General features: G+C 36.5%; 1 protein-coding gene across 1 annotated transcript; it reads left to right on the top strand.

Annotated features, from left to right (window-relative positions):
- Positions 1-6,878: 6,878 nt before the first annotated feature.
- SPRR2G (small proline rich protein 2G) lies at positions 6,879-8,189 on the top strand. Its single transcript, XM_023213772.2, has 2 exons — positions 6,879-6,917; positions 7,637-8,189. The coding sequence occupies exon 2, from the start codon at positions 7,658-7,660 to the stop codon at positions 7,877-7,879; it is 222 nt and encodes a 73-aa protein (XP_023069540.1). The 5' UTR covers positions 6,879-6,917; positions 7,637-7,657; the 3' UTR covers positions 7,880-8,189.
- The last annotated feature ends 17,634 nt before the right edge of the window (positions 8,190-25,823 follow it).

Genomic DNA, 25,823 nt, shown 5'->3' with positions numbered 1-25,823 from the left:
AAGTGTTCTTACCCAAACCCAAACCAAACCAAACCAAAACAAACCAACCCATAACAACACAACAACAAAAAACCCATAGGGAAATTTTTAGAGGTGGTGGATATGCATAGTATCTTGATTGTGGTGATGATATCATGGGTATATGCATATGTCTAGATCCATCCAGATGTGTACATTAAGTGTGCACAAGTTTTTGTATATCAATTATACCTCAATAAGAGCAATAAAAAAGAGTATTATAATCTCTCTTGGATCCATCGCCCAGCTTCAAAAATTATCAACAATTTGTTATTCTTGACTTCATCTACTCTCCCACACTTTATTTGTTCTTTTTATCACTGAACTATTTTACAGTTTCAAATATCATATCATTGCACCTATAAATTTATCAGTATGTGTTTTTAACAGATATCTTAAAATAGCCACAAGATGATCATCACACTTAATAAAATTAATGATTATTCTACATGTAATCTAAAAAAGATATATATGAAACTTGCACCTTAAGTTCTAAAAGCTGAGCAATAATTCACAAAGTACAGATAATCACCGACTTATGCTAGTTTTCCTTACAATGTTTTGATTTTATGATGGTGCAAAAGTACTGTGCATTCAATAGAAAATGGTATGATATTCTTGGGTGATGCCGGGCAGTGGCAGTAAGCCCCAGCTCCTCAATTTACTGTGTGGTTTACCCTGTAAATTGAGGAGATCTGTACATTTTGAATAAAGCCAAACAATCTTGTTCTGACCTTATGCACAGGGTGACATTCAGAAGAAATATTAGTATGAGTTCTAAAAAGGAGAAACAATTGAAAATCAATTTAAATACTGATGTTTACTTAACAAATGGCAAACTGGAATTATATTGCAATAAAATAACTTAAAATCCTCTTTACCTCTCTCCCCCAAATTTGTACTCATTTTTGCATGGCAGCTGCCCTAACCTTCTTTTGTGCCTTTTCTGTCCTTTTTAGTATAACTCTGTCTAGGCTTTCTAGTATTATTTTAATCCTCTTCTTTATCCATTTTCTGGTTCAATATAACAAAACAAACTTCTCTACTAATCAGCAGTGGGCAGTGAATGGTGAGGGTAAGGGGGGATAGAGAAAACTGTGTGTATTTAAATGTACTGCTCTTACCAAATGTTATAAAAATAATATTTAATATTCTACTACCTCTGTCATAGGAGACATGAACTAAAGAAACTCTGCAATGTCAGTGTCTTTTAAAATTCTTTAGACAATTCCTTCTGTAATCCACTGGTAAGATACATGGTGTTTGCAAAGTTATTCAGCAATCACATGCATTGGGACAAATTGTCATGGAGTATCCAAATATAGGAGCCTCAAATCTAAATAGTCAAGGCTCTATCATCTGTAATTCCAATTGCTATAGGTATGTGTGTGGATTTTCGCAGGGTTAATGTAGTGGAAAGATGAGATGTCTGGAAAATCATGAAATCACATAGTAATTCAGTAGAATATTAAATGTTATTTTTTTCTAGTCACAGAGGTAATAGCATATTCTTTCCCCTAGAATTCACAAGACTGTTGTGACACTCATGTAAGTCAACAAAATTTAGGAACTAAAATCATTAATTTTTTTTAACAACTATTTATTTAGCATGTACTGTGTTCCAGGTATTGGATCGTGTCGAGTGTAGAAGGTGAAGTTGCAGTCCGACTGTTCAAAGCACTTGCAAGTTCAAGGGAAAAGGATATGGGCGGGAAATCCGCTTAATGCAGATGGGTTGGGTTGCACTTAATGTAAAACTCAGAGTGTTTTATGGGACTCTTAGGTAGGGGCACCTGCCCTAATGGGAAGGATCTAGAAAGGCTTTTCATTGAAGTGATGGCTTTTAGAGAATTGTGTGGACATTAACCTGGTAAAACAATAACAATATGGCATATTGCAGGTTAGTAAATAAATTAACTGAGGATAGAAAAAACTGGTATGTGAGCAAAATTACACAGTGTGATACATGATAGCACACAGCTCAAAAAGTGGAGTAATAAGGAATGAGGCTACAGGCGAAGGAAGGACTATGTAATGGACCTAGAACTTACTCTTGTAAGTTAAAGTATTTTAAGCAAGCAAGTGATGTAGTCAGATTTTACTTTTTAATGTATTACTCTTATGGCAATGGAAAGATGGATTTAAATCAAACAAGACTGAGGAAGAGAGCTATATCGGGAAGCTATAGTAATAATCAAGCAAGAGATGAAGAGGCCCTGAACTGGGGCATGGCAGTCAGCATAGAAGGAGAGAGATGGATTCCAGAGATACTCAGGCTGTTGAACTGTCAGAATGAGGTGTTTAGATAAGCAGCATGTAGCAGAGGGGAAAAGGTCAAGATAACTCAAGTAGCCGGGTGATTATTGGTGTAGAGGATAGAGAATACCGGAGGTTCTAGTGGTTTGTGGGAAGGATGATCAGTTTGTTGGTACTTGAGGATATTTGGACAGAGATATCTAGAGGGCAAGGGGATATTTAAGTTTGAAGTGAGTTCTGGAGTGCAAATATAGATGTGTGAGTTAGTAGATTTGCGATGACTGAAACCATAGGAATCATTGATATTGTCACTAGAGAATGCATATGATGGTAAGATCCATGGAATGAACAACAAAGGACTCCATTTGGCATTTAGAGGAGGAGGTTCAGATCAAGGAGGAGAAAGATTAAGCACAGGAGTAGGAGAATATTAAGTGGATGTTATCAAAACCAGTAAGTAGAGACTTTAGAGAAAGATGGAATGATTGCCACTGTGACATGTAGCAGAGAAGTCTAGGAAGATAAAAATGGAGAATGACTCAGTTTATCTGACAGAAGGGTTGGAATAATTTCAGTAGATGGTGGGCTAAACCCAGACTGCCATGGGTTGAAGGGTTAGTGAGATGTGGGACAGAAGCAGCAGTTGTAGATGACTCATTTGACAAACCTGTAACTAGACTAATAAAGAAAAAAGGAGAGAAGATTCAAATTAATAAAATCAAATATGAAAGAGGAGATACGAAAACTGATGCCATGGATATAAAAAAGATCCTAAGAGACTACCTATAAACAATTATATAGCAATAAATTGGATAACCTAGAAGAAATCGATAAATTACTAGAAACGTGCAACCTACTGAAACTGAATCATGAAGAAACAGAAAATCTGGACAGACCAATAATGGGTAAGGAGATTAAATCAGCAATGTAAATACTGTGATAAAAGAAAAACCCAGGACCACATGGCTGCAGTAGTAAACTCTACCAAACATTTAAAGAACTAATGTATTAATAAATTATTATGAAACTTTTCCAAAAATTGAGGAGAGATCACTTTCAAATTCATTGTGTGAGGATGGCATTACCCTGATACTGAAGCCAGATATGAACACTATATAAAAAAATTACAGACCGACATCCCTGATGAATATAGAATCCAAAATCTTCAACAAAATACTGGCACACCTAATTCAATAGTTCATTAAAAGAATAATGCAGCATGACCAAGTGAGATTTATCCCTGAGATGCAAGGATGGATGGTTCAATAAATTTCCTTCTTTCCTTAAAAAAAAGGATGATTCAATGTAGGCAAATCAATAAATGTGATACACTACAAAAACAGAATAAAGGATACAAATTGTATGATCATCTGAATAGAGACAGATAAAGCTTTCCACAAAATACGACATCTTTTCATGATTAAAACAATCAATGAATTAGGTATAGAGGAAATGTATCTCAACATAATAAAGGCCATATATGAGAAACCCACAGTTAATCTACTCGAGGGTGAAAAATTAAAAGCTTTTCCTCTAAGATCAGGAGCAAGGCAGGGACGCTCACTCTTGCCACATCTGTTCATTTCTAATTCTATTATTTTTAATTCTATATTCTCAAGAACTCAAAGACATATTTTGTAGTAGCAGCATATCTTAATTTATTTATTAAAATGGAAATAATTTTATCTGGAGCATAAAGAACTAGGCTATAATGTTAAATCAAGTAAAATCAAATGGTCCTTGGGAAATGTCATCATCTCTCTCTTTCCCCTTTCCTCTTCTTTCCACTCCCCTATCTTCTACCCTCTCTACCTTCCTTCATTTCTTCATTTCTGGGACTCCCATAAAATAGCTTTGTCCTTCTTTTCAAAATCTTTAGGCAAATCAGGAACTTTGGGACCAGGCAATTCAGCCTCATAATTCCCAGCTTTCCACAGTTGTTTTACTAGGCTTATTATTTAATTTATTTTATTTGCACCTTACAAAAACATCCATCAGAGAAGTATTATTATTACCATTTCTCAATGAGGAAGCTGAGAATTGCAGAAATGTTAAGAAAATTGCTCAAAGTTACACACCTAATTAGGACTTAACTCAATCATTGTGTTTATACCATGCCAATTTGCTAACATAGTATTTACTCACAGATTTATTGATTTCAATTTAAAAAATCTTTGAACATTTAAATGTTAAATATTTTGAATAAGCAAAAAATAAACATGATACCAAAATTCAAAAGAGAAGAAAATGGCCATGCAGTGAAAAGTTAGTCTCTCCCCCACTCCTATCCCCTAGATAGTTAACTATTCTCCTGAGATAACCACTGTTACTAGTTTATAAGTAAACTCTAGCAAACCTTCATGTAGATACTATGTGAGTTTCAGAGGTTTAATTTGCACAGAGTGCTTCAAGTACCCATTATATGTGAAGATGAGGATCATCTGTCCTTTAGCTATTTTCTTTCCATATAAAAAAATTATTCTTCTTTGTGAAGCTGGAAAACCTCATTAAGCATTCTTTTCTTTAAAAAGCCCAATCCTCCTTCAGTTTATCAAGCATAATTGATAAACCAAATAATTTATTGGTAAAAATAACTTTGGAATCTATTAGTAATTCATGAGGCAAAAAATGTAGGTCTAAAATTCTGTTGATAGAACTGTTTTAAGTCACGTAATCCTTAGCTAATTCTTCAGCATGCATCAGCTATAGTTCCTAGGATTTCAACATGAGAAAGAATGCTATGAAAGTGCCTCACCCATCCCAGGAGCATCCCTGTTCCTTCTGGCATCCCTGACGTGTGTCAGTTTCCTGATAGTAACTTAGATGACTAAATTGTTTGGTTTCAGAGCACTAGGGAGGGATGACTAAACTCATGTTGTTCCTCTGAGATGCTGAGAAAGAATTTAATAGTAGGACTCAACTCAAAGACTTTCCTACCTCTTCAAATTCCCATGTTAGGTCCTCAGTTTGTTTCTGTTTCTCTATTGTACCAACCCAATCAAGTTTGAAACATTGCAGATACAACACAGCATTCTTCTAGGTAAAGAGAACAAGGCATGAAATCTTCCCTCAGACAGTGAGAGGAGGTTTCTCCAGAAAACAAGGTGCTGACCCTGCAGGTGCTATGGTACCCATGCCATCTAATTAGTAGTGACTACAGCTGGAAGAACAGGGGATGCAGGGCAAGGATCTTCACTGGATAGGCCTTACTCCAAACAATGGCATTCTTTATTATCTTTTTTGACATGTTCAAAATTATTGGTTAGTTATGGTTAGTTATTAGTTATTCTTATTTCTTCTTCATTTTAGAGTTTATATTTCTTAGAAGATCCACTATGTAATGTGCATAACTTTAGGCCACCCTTTGAGTTTTTGCAGGAGACTTTTGTGGTAGGTATATTTTTATTTTTGTTTTACAGCTGTGTAAACTGTGTTTCAAGGAGGTTAGGAAATATTTAATGTCACACAGTTGTGGTGGCTGTAGATGTATGCATAACTAAGGTACTCAAGTTTTCTTCAAGTTGGGACAGTGAGTAATACTAGCTGAAGTGTTAATATGGTTAAATAAGCTATACTAAGAAATTATCCATGGGATCTGTGCCAGCCATATTTTACTTATTTAGGTAAAAATATCCATGAAGTAAATGACAGGATAAATAGCTTTACAGAACTTCATTCCTTGAATATGCAAAGAAAGCCTGAAATCCTACTAAATTCATTTCAAAAGAGAGAAATTGTGAAGGAGTAAATTGAATTAACATGTAGGAGAAAGTAACACACAATATTTAAAGAGTATGAGTGGAAAAACTTCAAAATGGATGCAGCACATACATTAAGTCAGTTTGGAAGAAAATGGGAGAAGATGAGTTTGGTTTTCTAGTAGACCACAGGTCACTCATAGTTACAAGGGCCATGGAGATGAGGTTAGTGTGTAAATCTGCAAACGTGAAGCTTTAAGGAGAGTATCCAACATGACTCTCATGGCCTAGGAAACTGAGGGATGGTGTTGCCTTGTTCAAGCCCATTAATACCATGTCAGAACACACCCAGGGTGGGGCTGTTAGCATCTAGGAAGCTGATATATGATTTTGTGGCCCTGTTCAAGTCAATTAATTGTCAAGAAAAGCCTAAGGATCAATAGGCCATGATAAAAGGCGAAGTTAGTTGTAAAGAAAAACTGCAGTTGAGGGTTAGGATATAGCCAGGCTGCAGGATCAGCACATACTGGCCTCTACTAAAGAGAACACAGCTGGATACTGGGCATGTGAAAATGAATGGGAGTAGTTTTACATAAAAGATACTTCGGAAGCTGGGAAGTAGGAGAAGCACCATCTCTAATTATAGGAAAGCACCAGAGTTGTCACACAATTTGTCACATTCTACAATTGCCACTGGCATCAGGAACCTGAGATAATGTCCCAAGTGAATCACTGTGCACTTATCCTGCTGGGGAGGATCATGGACTAGGAAATTTTGTGACACCAGCATGGATTGCATGCAGGTGGTATTTTGGTTGGGAAATAAGCACATCATGCTAGTCCTGGGCTGTTCCCTGTGTAGGGCTGCCTGCCCCTTATAAAAGGACTCTTCACCACACTGAGGCTATCTTCTTGACATTCAGTTGTAGATCTTTGGAGACTCTGGTGAGTACAAATCTTAGAAGCCTTTCTTGCACTTGGCTGGTGTTAGGGTTTAACCTGGGGACAGAAATGCCTATTTGTTTTAACCAATTTATTCTCATGGATAGGAAAAAGAAGATAATGAGGTCTTGAAGGTAAATTTTAGCTGGTATTTGGTAGATAAACATGAAGGTTATGAGGAACCTGGAGTCAAATAAACAAAATCTTAAACTGAAGGAGAGTGAGAGACACAAGATGCTGTTCTGTCTCCTGCTTCACATCTGTTCCAAATACATCTTCTTGGAGTGCAATCTCCTTGGGTGAAGGGCGCAAGTTTTTGCAATTCTCTTCAAAAACTCATGGCTCAGCACCACTGTCAGCTCATTAAAACTGGTAACGAGGGACTCATGGAAGATAAAAGTACAGATTTGTTTGTTATTGGTTAGAATTTCAATATCTGAGTTTTTCTTCTTCAGATAGTGTTTGTATTCAGACAACACTTGTTGCTGTCTCATAGGCAATTTTATTTTCAGAAAAAGGTAGAATGAGAGAACAGCCAGAAAGACTGAAGAACTGAGGGTAAGAGGTCCTAAAAGTGAAGTGTGAAGAAGCTACATAAAGTCATAAAGACTGTATTAGGGATCAGAGTTGGTCCTTAGATACTGAAGATTTGACGTTCTAGCTAATTGCTCCACCAACAGGACTGTCTCTCTTATGAGCACTGTTGCTTGTGTATCTTTCAGATCCTGTAAGACTGAGGAGAGATGTCTTACCAGCAGCAGCAGTGCAAGCAGCCCTGCCAGCCACCTCCTGTGTGCCCCACACCAAAGTGCCCAGAGCCTTGTCCACCTCCGAAGTGCCCTGAGCCTTACCTGCCTCCTCCTTGTCCACCTGAGCATTGCCCACCTCCACCATGCCAGGATAAATGCCCTCCTGTGCAACCATACCCACCCTGCCAGCAGAATTATCCACCCAGGAGCAAGTAACATCACTAAAATTCATCAGGACCATGAAACAACAAGATCCAGTGGCTCTTCTTGGTCCCAGCACTCCGTCATCTTCCCTTCAGCTGTGGTGTGAGGCTACATCTTCCCTAACCTCTGCCTGACTTGAGAGCTGACAGAGAAAAGGCTTAGTTCTGAAAGCCGATGTCATGTTGTTGGAAGATGAGCAGCCAGATCATTGCCTAATCTCGCCTTGCTGTCTGTGATGTAGATGGTGGTTCCTATCTTGAGAGCAAGTGTGTTTATTCTTTTGCTTCTCTCCAATAAAGCACATGTTTCATGGTTAGGCCCACATTGCTTTTGTTTGCATTTCATGTCTTTAACCTCTTCTGTTAACTATATCAAGTGAGCGTTCCTTTTCATTTCTATTGAATTATTAGAATTATTAGGCTTTTCCATCACTGAATTCAGTGTTGCTTGAAATGTGTGTTTTGGATTGGGTACAACAATTGATTCTCTTTTATTGGTTTTCAACTCATTTTTACCCCTTCTAGCTTGTATGGCTGAAAAAATTACCTAAACTGTGTTAGCTTCAGTTTCATCATCTGTAAAAAGTAAGCGAGCATGTATTCAGCTGAGTGTACTTATAGCAATTAACTTATTCACAAGTGTTTCCTAATTGTCTATCATGTGTCAGCCAGTCTTCTATGCCCTGCAGATAGGGATGATGATGACCAAAGTCCTTGCTCTTAAAGAGTCTATAGTCTTAAGGGAGTTACATATCACCGCCTCCACCCACAACCTCCACACATGTCCCACACACGTAGGACAAATTATAGTAATGCGTGGGCTATATTTAAATAAAATTATTTAGAAAGACTCTTTGAAGTGACTTTTGGCTCAAAGACATGAATAAATAGAAGAGGCAGCCATGGGTATATTAGAGGTAGATTGTTCCAGTTGGAAGAGATGGCCAGTGCTAAAGAAACACAAAATAACAGAAAGGAAAATGGTGGTCAAGGAGAAATGTTTGCAAATGAGGTCAGAGATGTTGGAGCTCTAGGATACAGTCATGATTTCGATATATATTTGAAGTTTGACAGTCATCTTATGAGGATGGTCAAAGTCCTAAAATTTTATTGTATATAACCCAACAATTATATAATTACTTTTGCATAGCATTTCAACCAATAGTACACAGGGTGTTTCAAACATATATTTTTTAAAAAGTTGAAAAGAACTGAGGAATAGATTAAAACTCTTTTGCTAAGAGGGACTGCCCAAATGAAAAGTAGGTCTACCTGTTCTCACATCTTTTTTTTTTTTTTTTAATTATACTTTAAGTTCTAGGGTACACGTGCACAACGTGCAGGTTTGTTACATATGTATACATGTGCTGTGTTGGTATGCTGCACCCATTAACTTGTCATTTACATTAGGTATATCTCCTAATGCTATTCCTCTGCCCCCCCACCCAACAATAGGACCCGGTGTGTGATGATCCTCTTCCTGAGTCCAAGTGATCTCATTGTTCAATTCCCACCTATGAGTGAGAACATGCGGCATTTGGTTTTCTGTTCTTGCGATAGTTTGCTGAGAATGATGGTTTCCAGCTGCATCCATGTCCCTACAAAGGACACGAACTCATCCTTTTTTATGGCTGCATAGTATTCCATGGTGTATATGTGCCACATTTTCTTAATCCAGTCTGTCACTGATGGACATTTGGGTTGATTCCAAGTCTTTGCTATTGTGAATAGTGCTGCAATAAACATACGTGTGCATGTGTCTTTATAGCAGCATGACTTATAATCCTTTGGATATATCCCCAGTAGTGGGATGGCTGGGTCAATTGGTATTCCTCGTTCTAGATCCTTGAGGAATTGCCACACTGTTTTCCACAATGGTTGAACTAGTTTACAGTCCCACCAACAGTGTAAAAGTGTTCCTGTTTCTCAACATCCTCTCCAGCACCTGTTGTTTCCTGATTTTTTAATGATTGCCATTCTAACTGGTGTGAGATGGTATCTCATTTTGGTTTCTCATTTCTCTCATGGCGAGTGATAATGAGCATTTTTTCATGTGTCTGTTGGCTGTATAAATGTCTTCTTTTGAGAAGTGTCTGTTCATATCCTTTGCCCACTTTTTGATGGGGTGATTTGTTTTTTTCTTGTATATTTGTTTGAGTTCTTTGTAGGTTCTGGATATTAGCCCTTTGTCAGATGAGTAGCTTGCAAAAATTTTCTCCCATTCTGTAGATTCCCTGTTCACTCTGATGGTAGTTTCTTTTGCTGTGCAGAAGCTCTTTATTTTAATTAGATCCCATTTGTCAATTTTGGCTTTTATTGCCATTGCTTTTGGTGTTTTAGACATGAAGTCCTTGCCCATGCCTATGTCCTGAATGATATTACCTAGGTTTTCTTCTAGGGTTTTTATGGTTTTAGGAAACTATTCCAATCAATAGAAAAAGAGGGAATCCTCACTAGTTCATTTTACAAGGCCAACATCATCCTGATACCAAAGTCTGGCAGAGACACAACAAAAAAAGAGAATTTTAGACCAATATCCCTGATGAACATCGATGCAGAAATCCTCAGTAAAATACTGGCAAACTGAATCCAGCAGCACATCAAAAAGCTTGTCCACCATGATCAAATGGGCTTCATCCCTGGGATGCAAGGCTGGTTCAACATTTGCAAATCAATAAACGTAATCCAGCATATAAACAGAACCAAAGACAAAAACCACATGATTATCTCAATAGATGCAGAAAAGGCCTTTAACAAAATTCAACAGCGCTTCATGCTAAAAACGCTCAATAAATTCGGTATTGATGGAACGTATCTCAAAATAATAAAAGCTATTTATGACAAACCCACAGCCAATATCATACTGAATGGGCAAAAACTGGAAGCATTCCCTTTGTAAACTGGCACAAGACAGGGATGCCCTCTCTCACCACTCCTATTCAACATAGTGTTGGAAGTTCTGGCTAGGGCAATCAGGCAAGAGAAAGAAATCAAGGGTATTCAGTTAGGAAAAGAAGAAGTCAAATTGTCTCTGTTTGCAGATGACATGATTGTATATTTAGAAAACCCCATCGTCTCAGCCCAAAATCTCCTTAAGCTGATAAGCAACTTCAGCAAAGTCTCAGGATACAAAATCAATGTACAAAAATCACAAGCATTCTTATACACCAGTAACAGACAAACAGAGAGCCAAATCATGAATGAACTCCCATTCCCAATAGCTTCAAAGAGAATGAAATACCTAGGAATCCAACTTACAAGGGATGTAAAGGACCTCTTCAAGGAGAACTGCAAACCACTGCTCAGTGAAATAAAAGAAGACACAAGCAAATGGAAGAACATACCATGCTCATGGATAGGAAGAATCAATATCGTGAAAATGGCCATACTGCCCAAGGTAATTTATAGATTCAATGCCATCCCCATTAAGCCACCAATGACTTTCTTCACAAAATTGGGAAAAACTGCTTTAAAGTTCATATGGAACCAAAAAAGACCCCGCATTGCCAAGACAATCCTAAGTCAACAGAACAAAGCTGGAGGCATCATGCTACCTGACTTCAAACTATACTACAAGGCTACAGTAACCAAAACAGCATGGTACTGGTACCAAAACAGAGATATAGACCAATGAAACAGAACAGAGCCCTCAGAAATAATACCACACATCTATAGTCATCTGATCTTTGACAAACCTGACAAAAACAAGAAATGGGGAAAGGATTCCCTATTTAATAAATGGTGCTGGGAAAATTGGCTAGCCATAAGTAGAAAGCTGAAACTGGATCTTTTCCTTACTCCTTATACAAAAATTAATTCAAGATGGATTAGAGACTTAAATGTTAGACCTGTTTTCACATCTTAAAGGGAAACGTATTTGATTAGTTTCATCAAATTGCAGCTAGCAGAATGCTTAGGGAATTTTGTTCTTGCTGTGCCCCAAGCCCCAACAGGAATATTACAGGGTAGAGTTTACACAAGGCAAAACAGAATAACTCCAAGTTATTGTCTTAACAGTAGGCCGTTTTAGGCAAAATATAATCAGCCCATTCAGAAAGTTCATAAACTTTAGCTGTACAGGGCGAATAATTACAAGCTGAGCACTCATGCAACCAATGCCAAATTCAAGAAAAATGACATTATCAAACCTTCTAAAGACCCCACATTGCCTTATTCAATAACACTCTACATTTTCATCACTGAAAGTAAACACTCTGCTGACATTTAACATAATTACTTGCTTTTCATTTTATTTTTAACCATTAACATAGAGGTGTCTATGTTAATAGATATAGTTAAGTTTTCCAGTTTTTGAATTGCATATAAATGCAACCATACAGTATGTCACTTTTTTGCCTGTCTCCTTTCAACCATCATTGTGTAATTTTTGCTTATTCATGATTGCATTGTAGCATATCATTGTATAAATATACAATATTTTTGTTTCTTTATTTATTCTACTCTTGGTTGACATTGGGGTTGTCCCTATTTGGTATTGTTATGAATAGTGCCATCATGATGTTTTCTTCCTGCCTGTGGGTGCACATGATCACATATTTCTCTAGGGTATACACCCAGAAGTATGTGCATCTTTAACTTTGGTAGGTGATGCAAACTGTTTTCTAAAATGCTGTCCCAATTTAAATGCCTAAAGCTGTGTAGTAGATTTTATGCTTCCTTTCCCTCTTTCAGTTAATCAAGCATTGTCACCCTTCTAAGTTTTACCTATCTGGTATTGGCATAATTATCTTTTATTGTGCTTTGAATATGCATTTTATTAAATATTAATGACCTTTAGAAGCTTTTAAAAATATGTTTATTCATTTTGACATATATTCTTGTGAAGTGCCTGCTAAAGGCTTTTACCCATTTCTATTGAGTTGTTTTTTTCTGACTAATTTTTATGATTTCTTAATATATTTTGGATACTTAGCTTTAATGGTAACTTGGCTAACCCAGTGTACCTCATTGAATGATTTAGGAAGAATTCCTTCCTCTTCTATTTTTTTGAATATTTTGAGGGGGAATTGGCATTAGTTTTTCTTTGAAAGTTTGGCAAAATTGAGCAATGAAGCCATCTGTTCCTGGAATTTTCTTTGTTGGGAGACTTTTCATTACTGGACAATTTCATTACACTGTACTGGTGTTCTGTTTCTTCCTGATTCAATTGTGGTAGGCTGTATGTATTCAGGAATTTATCTCTTTCCTCTACATTTTCCAGTTTTGTAGTATATCGTTGTTTAATATAGTAAGATCTTTTGTATTTCTGTGGTTTCAATTGTGATTTTTTTTCTTTTTTCTTTGTTTTTGTTCATTTGTGTCTTTTCTTTCCCCTGCCTTGGTTATTTTAGCTAGCAGTTTTATTTATGTCTTAACAAAACCAACTTTTTGTTCATTCTTTCTTTCTTTTGTTTTGTATCTAATTTATATAGTTTTGCTCTGGTCTTCATTATTTCTTTTCTTCTCTAATTTTGGGTTTGGTTTGCTCTTGCTTTCCTAATTTCTTGGGAGGCATTGTTTATTTAAAATCTTTCTGCTTTTTTGGTGTAAGCATTTAATGCTGTAAAATTCTCACTTAGCACTGTTTTTATGTAATCCATAGCTTCAATAGTCATTTGTTTCAAGACTTCTTAAAGTTTCCTTCTTTTTTTTTTTTCGTGATCCAACGGTCATTCATGAGCATGTTATTCTACTTCTATGTATTTGTACAGTTTCCAGAATTCCTCATTATTGATTTCTAATTTTATCCCATTGTGATTCATTTCTGGTTTTATTCCAAGAGGATACTTGACATGATATCAATATTTACAACTTTTTAGACTTCTTTTGCATCCTAACGTATGTTCTGTCCTGGAGAAGTTTTCATGTGCTGATGAGAAGAATGTACATTCTGTGATTGTTGGATGAAATATGCTGCAAATATCTGGTAGGTCCATTACCCCCCCTTTCTTTATTTGTATTGAGGATTCTCTCCAGGCTCCCAGCCATCCAGACTGAGCAGGTTACCGCACTTCTCTGTTTTAGGGGTTTCTTGTCACCTCTCTATTGAATTCCAATGTTCTCTCTTAGTGATCTATTTGAAGTGTGATTATCTACTAGCTATTTTGGTTCTTCTTCATGGAAGAGGTGAGTACGAGATGCCACTACTCAGCCCATAGAGAAAAACAGCAATAGTTTTTCTCATATTCAGTTCTGCTTCCCAGTGGGAAATACTCCTAATTTTTTCATTTTTGTTTTATGTTTAGTTATTTTGATTATTAGTTCCATATAGCTAAATAACATATCTAATTCTGGTTTTGATTTATTAATTTTAGAATATCTTTAATTCTTGCTATAATATCACAAGTGTCAGATATCTATCACCATATTAATACCACATTACTAATAATCAGCAAACCACAGTAGCATTTATCAATAAGCATTTATTTTTGCTCACAGGTCCTAGTGTTAGCTGGAAGGTCTGCTGTATCAGTCTGGCCTCAGTAGCTGATCTCAGCCTGAACCCGTCATGCACTTGTGTCCTGGATGGCCTCCAGGTATTCAAGCTCTTCTCCATGTGGCTTCTCCTAATTCCACACTTTAGCCTCCACATGTTTCCATGGTGGTGAGATTCTGAGAGAGGGCAGAAGTTTGCAAGGGCTTGGGTTTACTACTGGCACACAGCACATCCACCACCTTCTCTTGGCCACAGCAAGTCACAGGCAAGCTCTAATTCAAGGGGTTGGGAAATTGCTCTCTGTTTCCTCTGCCATTAGAATAGCATGTGTCAGATAGACCCAGCTTCTTTGATTGGATTCTGAATAGACACAATCTGTAAAAGAATTGCAATGAATTCACAAAAGACATATGTGAAGGAGAAATCAGTCTTTGTTACTGTAAGCCACTGAGAAGTTTTTCTTTTTGGTATTTCAATATTGTTCAGCTAAAGCTGACAAATTCAGTAGTCTAGATTAAAATACAAATATTTTATTCTATTATCATGCTTAGTCTATAGGTTCATTCTAAAGTTGAGGATCAATACAGTTTTTAATTTTTATGGCTTCTAAATATTATTCACTGACAGGCCAGTTAGTGACTATGATTATATTTCCTCTTCTATATCACTTTCTGTTTCTCCTTTTCTCTTGCCTTATCTTATATTTTTTTTCCTTAAATTGCTCTGAATTGCTAAAAATGTATTTAAAATAATATTAAATATTTTGATTGACTTACTTTTCCTGAACTCTTCCCTACTAAAGGACACCTTCTTCCTAGATAAATCCAGACTGGTTGCTCCTTGACCTCCTACACAGATGTCAACCTGGAATATTTGTTTTTCCTTTAATTTGGGTTGAAGCTACTTTTTGCTGGTTCTTGTATTTTCTTCCTTCTTGGTTTATCTCCTGATTTTCCTATATGATTTAAGAAAGGACAGCTGAAACATGTTTTTGAGTCCTTTCATATCTGAGAGTGGCTCTATTCTACTATAACATTTGAATTTTGGATTGAAATCCATTTTGTGTCTAATCTTTGAAGATATCTGTTCCGTTACACTTAGGTATTGAACTCTGGCAATTTTTGTTTTTAAAGAAGTTTCCTCAGAAGATTTGGAATTGTTTCTTTACATGTTGCTTCAAAATTTCACATTTAATGAGTCATTTTTAAAACATGCACTGGAAGTCAATTGGGCTTCTCATCTGGAATCCTTGTGCCTTTTAGATCCAGGTGATTACCTAGGATTTTTAAAAATTGATTTCATAGCATCTATTTTTTTCTTTCTCTATTTCTAAAGTTTCTATTGATTGGAAGTTAGACCTTCTGCATTGAGTCTCCATTATCTTGATGTTTTCTCTTATGTTTTTCTTTTCTTTCTTTTGCTGCACCTTTTGGAAGTTTCTTTGAACTTTACTAGGTGACTCCTATTTGGGGGTCTTGGCCACAGAACCTGGAATGATGACACAGTCTGTGGTATCATGGCCAGAAGTTTGCTTCTAGGTGGTTGTCCACACAGATTATAATCTCCTAGATGAGTCCACATCTGGCTTGATTATTTCAGCAATACTGACTGAATAGCTGTCACTCAAATTTTAGACTACAAAACTAAATTTTTAAAAATAGCCTTAAAAAAACCACAAAGGGAGTATGCATTAGGTATCATATAAAACTGTTGCTTTTGTTCTCTGAAGCCACTTGGATTATATAGCAGTAAATGGCATGGCATTTGAGGACCAAGTAGTAATAAAATTATTTATAGATACTTATTTTCAAGCTGTTGAGTGTGGTGACTTTGTCTCTCAGTAACCATGGCCAATAATTTCATATAAAATCTCCTTTAAAGCAACACTGTGAGCCCTGGAGAATCCTGGGACCAGCTATCCTGATGGAGGAGGTAGCCCTGCCTGAAGCTGTGCCTGGAGTTCAGGTGGAATCCAAGAATCACATTCCCAACAATATCTCCTCCAAGTCCCTTTATCCTCCTATTCTTCCTTCTCCTCTTAGAAAACTGCATTCTAGGAGTGACCCCTAATAATCTGGCTGGGGCCAAAGATGCTCTAGCAGGATCAATTGGATTTTTTTTTTTAAACAACTGAAGGCACCACTGAATAAGAGGAGAGTTGGTCAGAATTAGGGAAAATAGATTATATAATGCTTAATTAATTTGTATTATTTGGGTGTTGTATTAGTCCATTCTCATGCTTCCATGAAGAAATAGTTGAGACTGGGTAATTTATAAAGAAAAGAGAAATTATAAAAGACTTAACTGACTCACAATTCTGCAAGACTGAGGAGGTCTCAGAAAACTTACAATCATGGTAGAAGGAAAAAGCAAACATGTCCTTCATATGGTGGCAGTAAGGAGAAGAATGAGAGGCAAGTCAAGGGAGCAGCCCCTTATAAAACCATCAGATCTTGTGAGAACTTACTCATTATCATGAGAATAGCATGGGAAATCTGACCCCATGATTCAATGACCTCCCATCGGGTCCCTCTCATGACAGTGGGGATGATGGAAACTAGAATTAAAGATGAGATTTGGGCAGGGACACAGCCAAACCATATCAGATGTCTAACATAGTTTACACAGTCTAGCATCTGTGTATATAATACAGAAAAACTTGGATAAGTTTCCTACTCTTCTTATGTTTGGTGGATAACGGACAAAAGAAGAAAAATAAACAAGTAGTTAAATCCCAAATATAATTCTTTTTACTTTGGATGCCTTAGGCCATGGATTAGAAGAGAATAAAATCTCAGTACTAAGCTATGAAAGGAAAATAAATCTTGGAGTCCTAAAACCACTAAACTAAAGGGAAAAGTCAACCCAGGAACTGCTTAGGGCAAACCTGCCTCCCATTCTATTCAAAGTCAACCCTCTGCTCACTGAGATAAATGCACATCTGATTGCTTCCTTTGGAAAGGCTGATCAGAAACTCAAAAGAATGCAACCTTTGTTTCTCACCTACCTGTGACTTGGAAGCCACCTCCCTGCTTGAGTTGTCCCACCTTTCCAGACAGAACCAATGTAGATCTTACATATATTGATTGATGTCTCATGTCTCTCTAAAATGTATAAAACCAAGCTGTGCCATGACCACCTTGGGCACATGTCATCAGGACCTTCTGAGGCTGTGTCACAGGTGCGTGTCCTCAACCTTGGCAAAATGAAATTTCTAAATTTATTTAGAAAGTTAGACCTGTCTCAGATATTCAGGGTTCACAAAGCTCATTTAAAACAAAACCCACATTTCTTTACAGAATTTGGATCTACAGAATTCAAGTCTTGGTTCAGCTTTCTAAACTCTCTCTTAGTCATTAGTGATTTGTTTTTTTAAGACCACCAGAGCGGGCACAAAAGAACCAGCGGGTAGGCAAGGGTAGGAGCAAAACTGCAAATTTATTTTTGGTCACCTAGCTTCAGGGGAAGAAGGTGGGTAGGGAGAGGTCTGTCGGCCTCTGGCAAAGGAGGCCAAGAGAGTCGCCGGTGAGCTCTCGGGTGGAGTTCCTGATACAGTCCCGACTGGGGGCTGGGAAGTCCGTGCTGGACGCTGGCCGGGAGCGCAATAGGCGGGACATGGGCGAGTCGGGGCGTTCTGCAGGTGCGACCAGGTAAATCTTGGTCTCTTTGGATTGATGTCACCTGGTGCATGCCCGGTTGATCTGCACCTTCCCAGGTGCCGGCTGCATTTTCGCGCGCGGGGGAAAAGTTGGTGATGAAGAACCCAGAAGTGCGCCATCCTGCCTCTGTTCGTCCAAACAATTAGTTTGTTTTTCTCATGTCTAAAATACTACTCTGTATTTTGAAAATTTCTCACTTTCTTTATTATTGTGTGTGGAGAAAGAGGCATTCTCTTCTTGGGAATGGAATTTTAAAACAGACTTGAAATCATGAGAGTTGTGGTGACAGGCAGGTACAAAAAGTACTGGGGTATTTTAACGAAAATTACATCTTAAGTTATTTATCAAACTTGTGGAAAGTAGCTAAAATTATTTCTAGGAAAATTGAATACCGTTAAATACATATGTCAAAAAGTAAAAGGTACAATATTAAGTAAAGTTCTCATTGTATAATTTTAGAGAAAGCAAAGGAAAGTAGATGCTAAGGTAAAAAATAATAAAGATGAAAATAGAAATGAATAAAATAGAAAGCACACTTATAATAGAGAAAATAAATAAGTCAAAGTGACATATCTCTGATTAGATTGAAGGTCACCATCAGGAATGAAAAAGGAACACTTAATAATAAAGGGAGCAGAAATTATAAAGATAACAGGAAGATATTAAGAACGATTTTATGATAATAGATTGGCAAATGTATATAAAATAGACAAGTTACTTAAACACCTAACTTAAAAAAATGAACTCAGAAAGAAACAAAATACTGAACTACCCAGTAACTAAATATAATTGAAGTAGCACTAAAACATACTTTTGTATGGAAAATTCTGGACCAGGAGGTTTTACCAGTGATCTACCACATGTATTAAAGAAGAAATAATTTCAAACTTTCACTTAATTATAAACTGTTAAGTAAAAGTAAAAAGAGCATATTCAACAATTCCCGATATGGGGCTAACAAAACTGCGATTCCATACCTGGCCAGGATGTTCTTCATAACATAAAAGATGAAAGAAAAAAAATCAGATGATTCATTCATGCAGTAAAATAAAATGATTGCCTAGGTGCAGTGAATCATGCCTGTAATCCCAGCACTTTGGGAGGCTGAGGCGGGCAGATCACTTGAGGCCAGCAGTTCTAGACCAGCCTGGTCAACATGGTGAAACCCTGTCTCTACTAAAAACGCAAAAAATACAAAAATCAACTGGGTCTGGTGGTGGGTGCCTGTAGTCCCAGCTACTTGGGAGGCTGAGGCAGGAGAATCACTTGAATCCAGGAGGCGGAGGTTGCAGTGAGCTGAGATTGCACCATAGCAGAGCAAGACTCCCTGTCAAAACAAACAAATAAACAAACAAGGAAAAAAGCAATGAAATGATTGATAAAAATCAACCTCTACTCATGGTTTAGCCAAAAAAACGAAACAAAAAAAAAAAAAAAAAAAAAAAGAAAAGAAAAAAGTGCTTAGTAAACTAGTACTGGAAAAGGTTTCATTTAATCTAAACAAGAGACACCTACAAAAAGCCTATTACAATATTATTCTTAGTGGTCAACTAGTGAAGGCTTTATCCACATGAGTGCTCTCCTCTCCCTGCATCTACTCAAAATTGTGCTGAAGGTGTTCAACAATGCAGTTAAGGTAAGAGAAGAGAAATGCAAAGAATAGGGACTAGAAAGGCAAACAATAATGTTAACCAAAGACAATAAAATAAAAATAATTATTACTATTTGTAAATGATAATTTGTAGATTAAAATGTAAAATAATTACAAATAAACTATTATAATTAATATGAGGGTTTAAAAAAGTGCTGGATTCAAAATCGGGAACCAAAACAACTCTGTTCCTGCATGTTAGAAGCAAGCACTTAGAAAATAAAATTATATAGTATGAATCAGTGTGTAAAAATACGTGAAGGACATAGAAATAAATCTAACAAAATTTGTGCGACATTTCCATGTGTAGAAATAGAGTGACAACCATGTATGTGAATTAATGACTCAAAATTATAGAAGCATCAACTTTCTCCTACGTTGATGTCTGGATTTAAACCAAATCCTAATTAAAAATCCAACTAAATAAATTGATTTAAAAATATGTGTGAAAATGGAAAAAGGTCAAGATTGAGTCAAAATGTTTCCTTGTAGTTAGTATATTTTATTCTGTGCTCTATTTCTAGCTGACACAGGTCTACCCTCAGATGAGCCTCCCCTGGATGGTCAGGTGATTTGCCCATTCCAAAAGCATTTTCATACTACTCTAAATCAACTACGTTAAGTGTCTCGTTAATTGTTGGAAACTATAAGAAAATAAAAAAGCTGAGAAACACAAGTTATAAGGGGTGCCTGAGGGGAAATTAGTTGGAACCTATTGTTTTGGAATAGTTGCAACCTCAGGTTTAGGTACTGGGAAAAAGCCCATGACAAAGGAAGGACTGATCAGGAGTTATTAACTGAAAGCAGCAAAATAGAAGAGTGCTGAAAAGCCAGAATCGCATTCTGTAATGAATCCTAATGAGAGATGCTCTCAAGGTTTAGGGAAGAAATTAGCATTTAAAAAAAAGGAATCATAGACTATACAAAGGGTCTGTGAGAGGAAGAAAATGTGTAGAGTCATTGAGACTGGAGCAGGGTCAGTGAAAACTCCTATGTCATCCTTACTCACACCTCATCTCCGTTGCTCAGGAAAAGATCCTGGGCAAGACTGGCCAAGGAGACTCTGCTTCTCAATGATTGACCTGGGGCCAGAATTAAGGTCTCTTGAGGACCTACCTGACATTTTCTCTGTTCTATCTGCTGCTGTATTTTATGGAGAAAATAAAAATTACACAGGTGACTCTTAATCCCTTCAAATTGTGTGCTAACTGGGAACAATGTTGACAAATATGAACATCAATAACATTTTGAAGCAATGATAATTCATAGTGATGTCCTCAAATGAATGGTAGTTAATAATAATGTAAAGTTAATCATAACCTAATGAAGAATATCTCACCATTATTAATGGCTTCTGTGCCAACCAAAATATATTTTTTCAAAAAAATTAGTTAATAAAAATACATAAATATAATTGCTCATTGGCATACTAAATGGTGAGGTTAATGGATAGAACTTTTTGAAGATAGCATGAGAAAAGATGAGAAGTAATAAGCCAAACTCTATTTGCCCTTCAATGTTTGGAGCAATCAAGGTAAGTCAGCTTGTGGAAGACCTGTAAGACTTAATACAGCACCACACTTCAGCAGATATGAACAGAAAACCTCCTACATCTTACTAGCCAAAGATCGAGCCCCTTGCAGACCTAATAAGATGGAGACTTTCTTGAGTTTCTGGTAGATTCTTGGTGGTATAAGACAGTGCAGTTGTTATCAAAGCTCCAAGGGCCCTAGTTATGACTGTAAGGCAGGGTTCTCTTATGTTTACTTATGTGGAAAAGGCTAAGGGAAGGCATTTCATCCCCAGTTAAATCCACTTGTGACCTTTAAAGAAGCCAAATCTGTGTAGGTTGCAAATGGGAGCAGTTTTATCAGCAGTCATGTAGACACACAGATTTGGTCTAAAATCTGCCATTCTGTATCCTTTAAGTGGAGCATTTAGGCCATTTACATTCTATGTTAGTATTGAGATGTGAGATACTATTCTATTCATCATGCTATTTGTTGCCTGAATACTTTTTTTTTTCATTGTGTTATTGTTTTATACGTCCTGTGAGATTTATGCTTTAAGGAGATTAGATTCTATTTTGGTATATTTTGAGGATCTGTTTCAAGATGTATAGCTTGACTCAAGGACTCCTGTGAGACAAAGTCAGAAATGTCTTCCCTGGGGACTGAGAGTGTCCACAGGGCTCTTTCTGCAGCTTCCTCTCCCCTGTATTTCACTTGGCTGTTTCTTTATTTGTAAAAAATTTCCCATGACTTTTACATAATTTTTATTAGGAAATTTTTTTTCTTATTTATGTGTAGGAGTTGATAGTATAGAAGAAAACTTCACTGAACCAAATCTTCATTTTTCTTAATATGTTTATCAGCTCTAATAGGGGTTTTGGGATAATATTTTAGAGTTTTTTTTTACATGCAGGATTATGTTATCTGTCAACAAATATTTAATTTCTTCTTTACCAACTTGGATGCCTTTTGTTTTTTCTTTTTTATTTTATTTTTTTTTATTATACTTTAAGTTCTAGGGTACATGTGCATAATGTGCAGGTTTGTTACATATGTATACATGTGCCATGTTGGTGTGCTGCACCCATCAACTCGTCAGCACCCATCAGTTCATCATTTATATCAGGTATAACTCCCCAATGCAATCCCTCCCCCCTCCCCCCTCCCCATGACAGGCCCCATTGTGTGATGTTCCCCTTCCCGAGTCCAAGTGAGCTCATTGTTCAGTTCCCACCTATGAGTGAGAACATGTGGTGTTTGGTTTTCTCTTCTTGCGCGGTGGCTCAAGCCTGTAATCCCAGCACTTTGGGAGGCCGAGAGGGGCAGATCACGAGGTCAGGAGATCGAGGCCTTTTATTTTTTCTTACTTAATTGCGCTGACTAGAACTTTCAATAGTATGTTGACTGGATGTTGTGAAAGTGGGCATCCCCATCTTGTTTTTGATCTTAAAGGAAAAGCTTTTGATCTTTCACCAGTAAGTTTGATGTTAGCAGTGCGTTTTCATATATAGCCTTTATCAGTTTGAAGAAGTTTCTTTCTATCTCTAGTTTATTGACTTTCTTTTGTTTGTTTTAAGACAGGGTCTTGTTCTGTTGCCCAGGTTGGAGTGCAGTGACACTATTTCAACTCACTGAAGCCTTGACCTCCTGGGCTCAAGCAATCCTCCCACCTCAGCCTCCTGAGTAGCAGAGACTACAGTGTATGCCACCATCCCCGCCTAATTTTTGTATTTTTTGTAAAGACGGGGTTTCACTATGTTGCACAGGATTGTCTTGAAATCCTGGCCTCAAGCAAACCACCCACCTCAGTCTCCCAAAGGGCTGGGATTAAGGCGTGAGCCACTGTGCCTGGCAGTTTTTTTTTTTTTTTAATTATGAAACAAGGTTGAATTTTATGAAATGTTCTTTCTGCACTGATTGAGATGATGATCATTTTTTTTTTTTTCTGCTGCTAATTTGGTATATCACCTTAATTGATTTTCTTATGCTGAGCAATTCTTGGATTGGGGAGTGAATCACAATTGGTCATATTGTATAATCCTTTTTAATTATGTTGCTAAATTTGGTACACTAAATTTATTTGAGGATTTTTTGCATTAATGTTATGAGAAACATTGATCTGTAGTTTTAATTTCTTATAGTGTCTTTTTGTATGTGGGGAATGCTTGTCTCAGGACAAGTCAGGAAATATTCCCTGCTTTCAGTTACAATTGATATATAATTCACCAGTAAATCTTTCTGGTTCAATTCTTTTTTTCTTGTGAGATTTTTGATTAGTGATTCAATCTTCTTACATGTTATAAGTCTATTCAGATTTTCTATTTCTTCATGATTTGGTTTGCTAAATAGTGTGTTTCTAAGAATTTGTTCATTTCAACTGGGTTATCCAATATGCTGACATAGAATTTTCAGTTTTCCCTTAAAATCCTTTTCATTTCTGTAAAACCAGTTGTAAATTTCACACTTTTGAAATTTTTATTTATTTGAGTCTTGCATCTTTTTTCCTCTTAATTTACCTAAAGAGTTGTCAGTTTTGTTGACCTTTTCAAATAAACAGCATTTAGTTTTGTTGATTTTCCCTATTGCTTGCTTGTCCTTTGTTTTATGCATCTTCACTCTCTTCCCTCATATTTACTTGCTTTGGGTTTATTATGCTTTACTTTTTAAAGTTCCTAAGGTATAATATGAGGTTAATCATTTGAGGTATTTGTTTTCATTAAAATATGCATGTGGTTATGGCTACAAATTTCCCTGTTAGCACTGCTTTTGCTGCAACCCATAAGTTTTGGTATGACATGCTTTTGTTTTTAATAGTCTCAAAGTATTTAATGTTCCCTGTGATTTCTTCTTTGCCCCAATGGTTGTTAAAGAGTATGTTGTTTAATTTCTACAAATTTGTGAATTTTCCAGTTTTTCTTTGATCATAGATTTCTAGTTTCATTCCATCATGACTAGAAAATTACTTTGTATGATTTTAGTCTTTTACAATATATTAACTTGTTTTGCAGCATAATATGTGGTCTATCCTGGAGAGTGTTCCATGTTCTCTTGACAAAACTGTAATGTGTATTCTGCTGTTTGTGGGTGGAGTATTCTGTATTTGTCTCTTAGGTCCAGCTGGTTTATACTTTTGTTCAAATCCTCATTTTTTTCAAACTTCGGTCATTCTAGTCATTATTGAAAGTGAAAGACTGAAGTTTTCAACTTTTATCATAGATCCATCAATTATTTAAAAATTTTATTTCAATATTAATATATTTCAAAATATATTAATATTTTGGAGTTCTGATATTTAGTAAATGTATGATTATAATATCTTTATCTTCTTGGTAAATGGTGTCTTTATATGGTGTCTTTTTTTGTCTCTGATAATGGTATTTAACTTGAAGTATAGTTTTACAAAATATTAGTTTAGCCACCTCAGCTCTCTTTTTGCTTCTATTTGCATAGAATTTACCTTTCCATCCTATTACTTTCACCCTGTTTGTGAGGTGGGAAATTAAGGAAAGAAAGAAAAATAAAATTAAAAAGAAAAAGAAATAAGCTTTTCTGTATTAGGCAGCAACAGACACAGCCCAGACCCAGGAAAAGCCTTGATAAACACTATCTAAGAAGCTAGGACACAAAGAAATGTACTCTGGATACCCTCCCAGCACTCCTTCAACATAGGGAGGAGAAAAAGAAATTTTCCTTTCTTTTATGGTATAAGTTTATAGATTTCTTTTCTCTATAACTGGTAACTTTAAGTATTCTGTTTTATCTAAGTGGAACAGTGAAAGACATGAACTGTCTGAGCAGGCCTGAATTATGGCCACCTGGGTGCAGTAGTGAAGGTCATGGAATAAGTCATGCTAGGCACTAGAGCAAAGCTAGATAATGGCCATCTGGGTTACATAACAATGGTCATGTGTAATCCTGAGTTATGAACCTGTTAAAATTTGATTAACTGCCTTTGTTCTGCCTCTGTGTCCTCACTTTCATGCCACTGTAAGCCTGCTTCCAGTTAGCCTACCCCCTTTTAAAAGTGTATGTGAAAGTCAAGTGCTGTCTTTGTTCCTGGCTCAGCTCCGGGATGTTAATCCTCTGGGTCTGAGTGTACTCAGTAAAGCCTCCTCCTTTTACCCCGTGGTCTCTCTGGTCCTCCTGATTCCACAACTGTTGTATCTTCAATGTAAAGTGAGTCTCTCTTAAATAGCATATAGTTGAATCTTTTTTCTTTTTTATCCATTCCACCAATCTCTGTTTGTTGATTAGAAATCAACAAACTTCAAAATTCCTTGAATTCTCCATTCAAGGAATTCCATTTAAAGTAATTACTGATGAGGAAGGTCTTCCTTCTGCATTTACTCTATGTCGTTTGACCTTCATTGCTTCCATGATTGCTTGCTTTTGTGTTCAGTTGATCTTTGTAGTAAAACTTTTTATTGCCTTTATTTTTCCTTTTGTGTATGTTCTATAGATATCTATTTTGGGGTTACAATGGGGATGATATATAATATCCTAAAGTTACAGTTGTCTAGTTTGAATTAATACCAACTTAACTATAAATGCATAAAAAATTCAACTCTGACACAAGTCTATCCCCTTTTTATGTTATTGATTTCACTGATTACATCTTTATACATGGCATGTCCATTAACTTTGGCTTGTAATTATATTTTAGGCATTTGTATTTTAAATCCTTTAGAACATAAAAAATG

Source organism: Piliocolobus tephrosceles, chromosome 1 (genome assembly GCF_002776525.5).
Source record: "Piliocolobus tephrosceles isolate RC106 chromosome 1, ASM277652v3, whole genome shotgun sequence".
Lineage (NCBI taxonomy): Eukaryota > Metazoa > Chordata > Mammalia > Primates > Cercopithecidae > Piliocolobus > Piliocolobus tephrosceles.
This window is presented reverse-complemented; position numbering and strand designations above follow the sequence as displayed.

Coding starts and splice junctions, on each gene's coding strand:
- SPRR2G (XM_023213772.2), top strand. CDS start 7,658: ATGTCTTACCAGCAGCAGCAGTGCAAGCAGCCCTGCCAGCCACCTCCT.